General features: G+C 50.3%; 1 protein-coding gene across 3 annotated transcripts in view; it reads right to left on the bottom strand.

Annotated features, from left to right (window-relative positions):
• Window positions 1-2,208: 2,208 nt before the first annotated feature.
• IKZF5 (IKAROS family zinc finger 5) overlaps window positions 2,209-10,817 on the bottom strand; it is a 29,835-nt gene continuing 21,226 nt past the window's right edge. For all 3 annotated transcript variants that reach the window (XM_075348513.1, XM_075348516.1, XM_075348514.1), the window contains exon 4: window positions 2,209-3,803. In XM_075348513.1, coding sequence (XP_075204628.1) covers window positions 2,857-3,803 — 947 coding nt within the window. In that variant the 3' untranslated portion in view covers window positions 2,209-2,856. The remainder of the gene's footprint in view (window positions 3,804-10,817) is intronic.

Below are 10,817 nucleotides of genomic sequence, written 5' to 3'. Positions count from 1 at the left end.
ATCACACAGGGTCTGCGGTGCCATCGCTAGTCCTCCACTGGCCCATGTGACCGCTCCTCAGCATTGCTGGATCACACAGGGTCTGCGGTGCTATCTCTAGTCCTCCACTGGCCCATGTGACCGCTCCTCAGCATTGCTGGATCACACAGGGTCTGCGGTGCTATCTCTAGTCCTGCTCTGGCCCACATGACCGCTCCTCAGCATTGCCGGCTCACACAGGGTTTACAGTGCCATCTCTGATCCTGCTCTGGCCCACATGACCGCTCCTCAGCATTGCCGGCTCACACAGGGTTTACAGTGCCATCTCTGATCCTGCTCTGGCCCACGTGACCACTCCTCAGCATTGCTGGATCACACAGGGTCTGCGGTGCTCTCTCTAGTCCTGCTCTGGCCCATGTGACCGCTCCTCAGCATTGCTGGATCACACAGGGTTTAAAGTGCCATCTCTGATCCTGCTCTGGCCCACGTGACCGCTCCTCAGCATTGCCGGCTCACACAGGGTCTATGGTGCAGTGTCTGGTTCTGCTCTGGCCCACGTCACTGCTCCTCGGCATTGCTGGATCACTCAGGGTCTACGGTGCCAGCCGGTAGCTGCTTTTCTAATCTGTCACACCAAGACTCCACAGGCTCACAGTGAGAAAGTGACTTCCGGTTCACACATCAACCCCTGCGTGATCCAGGTAGTCTGCTCTGAGGTCAAGTGATCCAGAGAAGGCCCGGAGCAGCGCTGGAGCCAGAGAAGGAAGCAACCAGTGAACAGCTGGGATAAGGATAAGTGAATTTAGGAATTTTTACCGTAAAGTGTAATACTCGCAGCTGGGCGGGAGTATTGGACCTGGACACTGGACCACAGGGGGACCCGGGCTTACCTCTTAGAGGGAGGGGCTTAACTAAGCGTCCACCACGAGGTGGACGCTAGATACCATTATCAGGGCAGTGACCGGGACTGTGACAGCTGACCCCAAGGACAGATGACGGACTTGGGTATAGACTAGTACAGATAGGATGATTGAGGCAGGATGGACAGGCGAGTACAGATGGTGGACACGGCAGGGGTAGTCAGGTACTGGAGACTGACACAGAGGTAATGGGACCTGACAACTAGCTAGCAGACTGGTATACTGACTAAGGCCTGTTTCACACGTCAGTGATTCTGTTACGTTTGTGCTTTTTTTTTTTTTTTTTTTTTTTATACGTACCAGAATCACTGACATATGCAGACCCATTATAATCAATGGGTCTGCTCACACATCAGTGATTTTTCACTGACCTTGTCTCCATGCGGTGTACACGCGTGTCTGCGATTTCCGCATGGAGACATGTCCGTTTTTTTTCTGGCATCACTGATGTCCCATGGACCACACTATGGTGTGATCCGTGAAATACATACCAGAAAAAAAACGTGCATATAAAATAAAAATCATTTTTACTCGCCCAGCTCCAGCGGCGCTCTGTGCAGCCTCTGCTGTCTGCTGCTTCTGAACCGGCGCATTACTGTCGTGCATATTCATGAATGCACGACACAGCCGACCCGGAAGCAGCTGCTGTGGGGGTCAGCGCCGGCAGGATGCTGCACCGCGGGAGCGGGCACAGGTGAGTTGATCTCTATGTGCAATCACGGACTACGGAGAACGGAGCCCGGATTGCACATAGACAACTCACATTTGCCGTGAATCACGGCACACGGAGGGACATGTGCGTGTTTTACACGTCAGTGAAGAACATCTGTGTTTTTCACTGACGTGTGAAACGGGCCTATCTGTGATGCGCAGGCACCTCTCGTAATGGGAAGGTGCCTTAAATACACGGTGCTTGTCAGCCACAGTCTGAGAGGCATTTCCTGGAAATAGCACACTGGCGCTACATCAAGCTTTTTTCGGTCTCAGTATTATTGTATGGCCAGAGTCACACTTGCGAGTGCCTCGCATATAACTCGTGCGAGTCTCACGTTACATCACCCGGCACGGCCACACACTCTCCTGACAGGAGCAGGTCGGTTGCATGTATCTCTATGCCGCTGAGACGCTCCTGTCCGGAGAGTGTTAAGCCGTGCCGGGTGATGCGATGTGACACTCGCGTGAGTTAGACGCGTGGCACTCGCAAGTGTGACTCTGGCCTATCTGTACCTCTCCTGCCCGGATTGTTACCATTCCCTGGTCTACCAGAGCTGCCGAAATTGGAGGTAACAGTCGGAGGACGCGAGAGAAGTGGACAGACATCATACATTTATTACACAGCGTGGTTTACAAAGAAGTTTGACTCTTTGGAGTAACACTAAACGCACCGTGAATAGATCTGTACAAACATATTTAACAGCTTGTGAAGATAAATTAACTAATTTATAAAAAAAAGATATTTTTTTTTTCCTTTATCAATTGGAAACCATGATAATTAAACTTAAAAAGCCTTCCTCATTCCAGCCCTTCCCACACAGGGCACGAGGCCGCTAGTAAAGTAATATGTAGTATCCAGACAATGGACAATAAAAGTACAGACAGAGTTTACGACATTCATGGAGATCCCGACAATCTGTCTCGTTACCATTCGTAAGTGCGATAACTGTGAGGTTCCCACAACGCAGACGAGACCCCCCAAATACTCTTCTCGGGGGGGGCAACAGATATCTTGGAAGACAACTAAACATTAGGTGCCTCCAGTTCATAAATATTCATTTCTATGGGCATCAGCCCTTTGACACGTCGTGGCCGTCTTACCCGTCAGACCATAGGACCAAATGAGAGACACAAATATATACGTACATCCTATACATAATCCTCAAATGACAGGCACTGTATAGACCGACTGTCTCCCGAGGAGCAGAGTGAGATAAAATGAAAAAAAAAAGGCTACTAGAAGTCAGTGTTGGCTATGTTGACCTCGAGCAAAGTGGCAAGCAAAGTCATACTTGTTTTTGCATTTGCAACCGCAGATGTTGCATTGGAAGGGGTTTTCGAATCCATGACATCCCATGTGGATCGTATAGAGTATGTTATCTGCAAAGTACATGTCACAGTGCTGGCAGTGGTGCAGAAGTTGGGGGTCCTGCACCGGCAGGGTGGGGGCTGGTGTACTTGGTTGGCTATTGCTAATGCTGGGGGTGCTGGTTCGCCCGCTACGCTCGCTGCTGGGGCCGGCCATGGGGCTACAGTTCCTGTGATGGTGTCCTTGACGGACCTCGGGGCTGGCCGGGGACGAGCTCTGAGGAACACTGGTGGAGACAGTTGGGGCGCAGGCTGGTGCTGGAGGCTGCTGGATCATGAATGGTTTCTCGTCAGGACAAGGCCCTGTGTCTGGGGACGCAGGGTTTTGGGTATCTGGAGGAAGGCTGGAGAGCTGCCCAGCCAGAGTGGATAGCTGGTTTAAGGGGTTGTCAACCATGAGCTCCTGTGGATCCCGAGACATTCCAACGGACCCATGTGTGGCCTTGGCTAGGTTCTCATAGGCCTCGCTCTGGATGTTGGGGATCTCATGAGAGAAGTCAGTCAGGTAGTCCGACTTGTGCACCACCATGGATGGCGGGCTGAGGTTAATAAGCGTTCGCCGGCTGTACCCCAAGCTGCTGACTTTTTTCTGAAGCACGCCCCACATTTTCTTGTTGCCGAGTGTAGGACGTGTGCCCTTTATGGGCAGCATCTTGTGCTTGCGGCGCCGATGGTGGGAAAGGTTACTGCGGTCACTGCATCGGAAGGAACACAGCTCACACTTGTACGGCTTCTCCCCGGTGTGAGAGCGCATGTGAGCCTCCAGGTGGCGCTCATAGGCTGAAGCAAAGGGACACAGGTGACAGCGGTGCGGCTTCTCACCTGTGGGGAGAGAAAAGGAAATCATATACAGTTTAATTTTGCTTTCTGCTGAAGCAGACTAATGCTCTGCAATTAGCCATAAGGCTCTGTGCACATGTTGCTTTTTTTTCCTTGCGGATTTTAATCAATACTACAAAGAAAAAAGCACTCCAGTAAAGTCTGAGAATCCTGACGCTGCTTCTTTCTTCCTTACAGATTTTGTTGCAGAAAAAAGAAGTAGCTTGTTAATTCTGCTTTTTTTTTTTTTTTACCTGCGTTTTCCATATCTCCATAGATAGATGGAAAAAAAAAGCATGAAAAGAAGCATAAAAACATGCTTTTTTCTGCAATGTGTGCACATAAATAATCAAAATATTCCGTATAAAACCACCATTAAATAGTCATAAATATCAAAAAACCTTTAAAATAAAAACCAAAACGGGGAAAAGAACGCTTGAAACGCGCGTTGGGGCATAGCGGCACACAGGACCAATTCAAAGGTATAATAATAATAAAAATAATAAATATTCATTTATATAGCACTATTAATTCCATAGCGCTTTATATACATTGGCAACACTGTCCCCATAGGGACTCTAGATTGTGAGCCCCAATCAGTATGTTTTTGGAGTGTGGGAGGAAACCGGAGAACCCGGAGGAAACCCACGCAAACACGGGGAGAATATACAAACTCCTTGCAGATGTTGTCCTTAGTGGGTCTAGAACCCAGGACCCCAGCGCTGCAAGACTGCAGTGCTAACCACTGAGCCACCGTACAAAATTCCTAATCAAATTTGCACTTCACAAGCACTTTATATTATTAGGCTATATTTTTTATACCTTTCATCTAATATTATATATAACTACATATAATTTTGCACTTAGCATTTTATTATTGATATGTTATATAGAATCAACTGATATTTATATATGATTGAAGAAGCCGTCCTGTAGGTAGTTTAATTGAGATTTATATATCTAAATAAGTTAATAAGTTTAAAACAAAAAGGAATATGTGATTTTATAGATACAATCTAAATGATTTTATATAAATATTGCTTTTAACTAATTTTGAGTTTATAAATTTAAAAAAAAAAAACAAAAAATAATATTTAAGTGTGTATGTAAAAAAAAAAAAAAATAATTTCAGAATGTTTTTTTTTTAAATAGATAAATTGAGGTTTTTCATGTTTTTGTTTTTTTACAACCCCTGTAAGGCCCCTTTCACTACGTTCTGATCTCCATTCAGTGGTCCCGTCGGGGCTTCCTTCTGAACCTCCCCTGTAAAATTGGGTTCGGACGCATGCGCCAACAGGGCCATTGACTATAATGGTGCAGGCGGAGTGACCATGTGCTCTGTCGTGAACCATTTTTGGGAGTATGCTCCTATTGGAAGCGGACACTCAGATGCAGTCTACTACGTCTGGGTGTCCGCCTCCAGAAAGTGTACAAAAAATGGTGCACGACAGAGCACACGGTGACTCAATCTGCACCGTTATACTCAATGGCCCCGTAGGCGCATGCGTCCAAAACCTGTTTTGTAGGGGAGTTCAGATGGAAGCCTTGACGGGACCACTGAATGGAGATCACAACACAATGTGAAAGTGGCCTACGAAATGAACAGAGTGTATGGGCAACATGGATGGGGTTTTTTTTCTGTTTGTAATACTGTGCAGTCAATATCTCCATATTCATCGTGTGCATCAAAGGATACCTGTCATATCTGTTTTTATATTAAACCACCCCCAATGTGTTTTAAATGATGCAATATGAATCACTACCATGGTTTAAAAAATAAATAAAAAGAAGGGAATTTTGTTTACTTACCGTAAATTCCTTTTCTTCTAGCTCCTATTGGGAGACCCAGCCAATTGGGTGTATAGCTTCTGCCTCCGGAGGCCACACAAAGTTATTACACTTTAAAAAGTGTAACCCCTCCCCTCTGCTATACACCCTCCCGTGCATCACGGGCCCATCAGTTTTGGTGCCAAAGCAGGAAGGAGGAAACTTATAAATTGGTCTAAGGTAAATTCAATCCGAAGAATATTCGGAGAACTGAAACCATGAACCAAAGAACAATTGAACATGAACAACATGTGTACACAAAAGAACAACAGCCCGAAGGGAACAGGGGCGGGAGCTGGGTCTCCCAATAGGAGCTAGAAGAAAAGGAATTTACGGTAAGTAAACAAAATTCCCTTCTTCTTTGTCGCTCCATTGGGAGACCCAGACAATTGGGATGTCCAAAAGCAATCCCTGGGTGGGTAAAAGAATACCTCGATAAAAAAGAGCCGAAACAACGGTCCCTTCTTACAGGTGGGCCACTGCCGCCTGAAGGACTTGCCTACCTAGGCTGGCGTCTGCCGAAGCATAGGCATGCACCTGATAGTGTTTTGTAAAAGTGTGCAGACTCGACCAGGTAGCCGCCTGACACACCTGCTGAGCCGTAGCCTGGTGCCGCAATGCCCAGGACGCACCTACAGCTCTGGTAGAATGGGCTTTCAGCCCTGAAGGAATCGGAAGCCCAGACGAACGGTAGGCTTCAAGAATCGGTTCCTTGATCCACCTAGCCAAGGTTGACTTGGAAGCTTGCGACCCCTTACGCTGTCCAGCGACAAGGACAAAGAGCGCATCAGAACGGCGCAAAGGCGCCGTGCGTGAAATGTAGAGCCTGAGTGCTCTCACAAGATCTAACAAGTGCAAATCCTTTTCACATTGGTGAACTGGATGAGGGCAAAAAGAAGGTAAGGCGATATCCTGATTGAGATGAAACGGGGATACCACCTTAGGGAGAAATTCCGGGACCGGACGCAGAACCACCTTATCCTGGTGAAACACCAGGAAGGGGGCTTTGCATGACAGCGCTGCTAGCTCAGACACTCTCCGAAGTGATGTGACTGCCACTAGGAAGGCCACCTTCTGCGAAAGGCGAGATAGAGAGACATCCCGCATCGGCTCGAAAGGTGGCTTCTGGAGAGCCGTCAGCACTCTGTTAAGATCCCAGGGTTCTAGCGGACGCTTGTAAGGTGGGACTATGTGGCAAACTCCCTGCAGGAACGTACGGACCTGCGGAAGCCTGGCTAGACGCTTTTGAAAAAACACGGAAAGCGCCGAGACTTGTCCCTTGAGAGAGTCGAGAGACAAGCCCTTGTCCAATCCGGATTGAAGGAAAGAAAGAAAAGTGGGCAAGGCAAACGGCCAGGGAGTGAAACCCTGATCAGAGCACCAGGATAAGAAGATCCTCCAAGTCCTGTGGTAGATCTTGGCGGACGTTGGTTTCCTGGCCTGTCTCATGGTGGCAATGACATCTTGAGATAACCCTGATGACGCTAGGAGCCAGGACTCAATGGCCACACAGTCAGGTTGAGGGCCGCGGAATTCAGATGGAAAAATGGCCCTTGAGACAGCAAGTCTGGTCGGTCTGGGAGTGCCCACGGTTGACCCACCGTGAGGTGCCACAGATCCGGGTACCACGATCTCCTCGGCCAGTCTGGAGCGACGAGGATGGCGCGACTGCAGTCGGACCTGATCTTGCGTAATACTCTGCGCAGCAGTGCCAGAGGAGGAAATACATAAGGCAGTTGAAACTGCGACCAGTCCTGAACTAACGCGTCTGCCGCCAGAGCTCTGTGATCCTTGGACCGAGCCATGAATGCCGGGACTTTGTTGTTGTGCCGAGACGCCATTAGATCGACGTCCGGCGTACCCCAGCGGCAACAGATCTCCCGAAACACGTCCGGGTGAAGAGACCATTCCCCTGCATCCATGCCCTGGCGACTGAGAAAATCTGCTTCCCAGTTTTCTACGCCCGGGATGTGAACTGCGGAGATGGTGGAGGCTGTGGCTTCCGCCCACAGCAGAATCCGCTGAACTTCTCGGAAGGCTTGAAGACTGCGAGTGCCGCCCTGGTGGTTGATGTACGCAACCGCCGTGGCGTTGTCCGACTGTATTCGGATCTGCCGTCCCTCCAGCCACCGCTGGAACGCCTTTAGGGCCAGATACACTGCCCTTATCTCCAGAACGTTGATCTGAAGGGAGGACTCTGTCGGAGTCCAGGTTCCCTGAGCCCTGTGGTGGAGGAAGACCGCTCCCCACCCTGACAGACTCGCGTCCGTCGTGACCACAGCCCAGGATGGGGGCAGGAAGGATTTTCCTTTTGACAAGGAAGTGGGAAGAAGCCACCACTGAAGAGAGGTCTTGGCTGTCCGTGACAGCGAAACGTTCCTGTCTAGGGACGTCGGCTTCTTGTCCCATTTGCGGAGGATATCCCATTGAAGTGGACGCAGATGAAACTGCGCAAAGGGAACTGCCACCATCTTCCCTAGGAAGTGCATGAGGCGCCTCAAGGGGTGTGACTGACCCCGAAGAAGAGATTGTACCCCTGTCTGTAGTGAACGCTGTTTGTCCAGCGGGAGCTTCACTATCGCTGAAAGGGTATGAAAAACCATCCCGAGGTAAGTCAGCGATTGGGTCGGTGTCAAATTTGACTTTGGGAAATTGATGATCCACCCGAACCTCTGGAGAGTCTCCAGAGTGACGGTCAGGCTGTGTTGGCATGCCACCCTGGAGGGTGCCTTGACTAGAAGATCGTCTAAGTAAGGGATCACCGAGTGGCCCTGAGAGTGTAAGACCGCCACCACTGCTGCCATGACCTTGGTGAAGACCCGTGGGGCTGTCGCCAGGCCGAAAGGCAGTGCCACGAACTGAAGGTGTTCGTCCTCGATGGCGAAACGCAGGAAGCGGTGATGCTCGGGAGCGATTGGCACATGGAGATAAGCATCTTTGATGTCGACTGATGCTAGGAAGTCTTCTTGTGACATCGAGGCGATGACAGAGCGGAGAGATTCCATCCGAAACCTTCTGGTGCTCACATGCTTGTTGAGCAGCTTGAGGTCTAGAACGGGACGGAATGATCCGTCCTTTTTTGGCACCACGAACAAGTTGGAGTAGAATCCGTGACCATGTTCCTGAGGTGGAACGGGAATCACCACTCCTTCTGCCTTCAGAGTGTTTACCGCCTGAAAAAGTGCATCGGCTCGCTCGGGGGGCGGAGATGTTCTGAAGAAACGAGTCGGAGGACGAGAACTGAGCTCTATCCTGTAACCGTGAGACAGAATGTCTCTCACCCATCGGTCTTGGACATGTGGCCACCAGGCGTCGCAAAAGCGGAAGAGCCTGCCACCGACCGAGGATGCGGTTTGTGGAGACCGAAAGTCATGAGGAGGCCGCCTTGGGGGCGGCTCCTCCGGCGGTCTTTTTAGGACGTGACTTAGACCGCCATGCCGAAGAGTTGCTCTGGCCCTTCTGTGACCTGTTGGACGTGGAGGATTGGGACCTGGCTGAGGGCCGAAAGGACCGAAACCTCGATTGAATCTTTCGCTGCTGAGGTCTGTTCGGTTTAGACTGGGGTAAGGACGAGTCCTTTCCCTTGGATTGCTTGATAATTTCGTCCAATTGCTCGCCAAAGAAGCGGTCGCCGGAAAATGGCAAACCGGTTAAGAACTTCTTGGAAGCAGAGTCTGCCTTCCATTCGCGTAGCCACATGGCCCTGCGGACTGCCACCGAATTGGCGGATGCTACCGCTGTACGGCTCACCGAGTCGAGGACCGCGTTCATGGCGTAGGACGAAAAAGCCGACGCCTGAGAAGTCAAAGACACGACCTGCGGAGTAGCGGTGCGTGTGACCGCCTTAATCTCAGACAAACAAGCTGAGATAGCTTGGAGCGCCCACACGGCTGCAAATGCTGGAGCAAAAGACGCACCTATGGCTTCATAGATGAATTTCTTCAGGAGCTCTATTTGCCTGTCAGTGGCATCTTTGAGCGATGAGCCATCTGCCACTGATACCACGGATCTAGCCGCCAGCCTAGAGACTGGAGGGATCCACCTTGGGACACTGAGCCCAACCCTTAACTACATCAGGTGGGAAGGGGTAACGTGTGTCATTAAGGCGCTTAGTAAAGCGCTTGTCCGGATATGCTCTGTGCTTCCGGACAGCATCCCTGAAGTTAGAGTGATCGAAAAAAGCACTCCTTGTACGTTTGGGAAACCTAAACTGGTGTTTCTCCTGTTGTGAAGCTGACTCCTCAACAGGTGGAGTTGGAGGAGGAAGTTCTAGCACCTGGTTAATGGACGCTATAAGGTCATTTACAATGGCGTCTCCTTCAGGTGTATCAAGATTGAGAGCACCGTCCGGATCAGAGCCCTGAGCTGCAACGTCCGCCTCATCCTCCAGAGAGTCCTCATGCTGAGACCCTGAGCAGCGTGATGAAGTGGATGAAGGTCCCCAGCGAGCCCGCTTAGACGGTCTGTGACTACAGTCCGAGTCGGAGTCCTCCCCGTGGGACCTATGTGTCACCTCAGGAGCAGTTTGCTGCTCTAACCGAGGGGGGCCTGGGGTCAATGATTCAACAGTGCCCGGGGCCTGTGTTACCGGTCTGGACTGCAAAGCTTCAAGTATCTTAGCAGACCATTTATCCATAGACTGAGCCATGGATTGTGAAAGGGAGTCAGAAAGTTTCTCAGCCAACACTGCAAACTCTGTCCCTGCCACCTGGACAGTAACAGCCGGTGGTTCTACCTGAGCCGAGGGTCCCACCAGTGCCTGAGGCTCCGGCTGAGTGAGTGTCACAGAGGCCGAGCATTGCACACAATGAGGGTAGGTGGAACCTGCAGGTAACATAGCCGCACAAGAGGTACAAGTTGCAAAATAAGCCTGTGCCTTGGCACCCTTGCTTTTTGCAGACGACATGCTGTTATCTCCTCTTAGCAAACAGTGAGGGTATATAGCTAAGCAAATACTGCAGCCGAGCAGAGCAAATGTATACCCAATATGGATATATATATATATATATATATACACTGCGGCACCCAGGGGGGCCAGCACCTGTAACAGGTGCGGCTTACCGACCGCGCTCAGCGGTTGTGTGTCCACCAGATTCCCTGCCTGGGCCTCCCAGAGTTATGGAGCTCTATCTGAAGTTCTCCTCCGGCAGCAGCGATGATAATAATGGCTGCCAGCGTTCTGTGAGGAGG

The sequence above is a fragment of the Anomaloglossus baeobatrachus genome, chromosome 5 (assembly GCF_048569485.1).
Source record: "Anomaloglossus baeobatrachus isolate aAnoBae1 chromosome 5, aAnoBae1.hap1, whole genome shotgun sequence".
In the NCBI taxonomy this organism is placed as follows: Eukaryota; Metazoa; Chordata; class Amphibia; order Anura; family Aromobatidae; genus Anomaloglossus; species Anomaloglossus baeobatrachus.
Note: the sequence above shows the minus strand (reverse complement) of the source record. Positions and strands in the feature narration are given on the sequence as shown.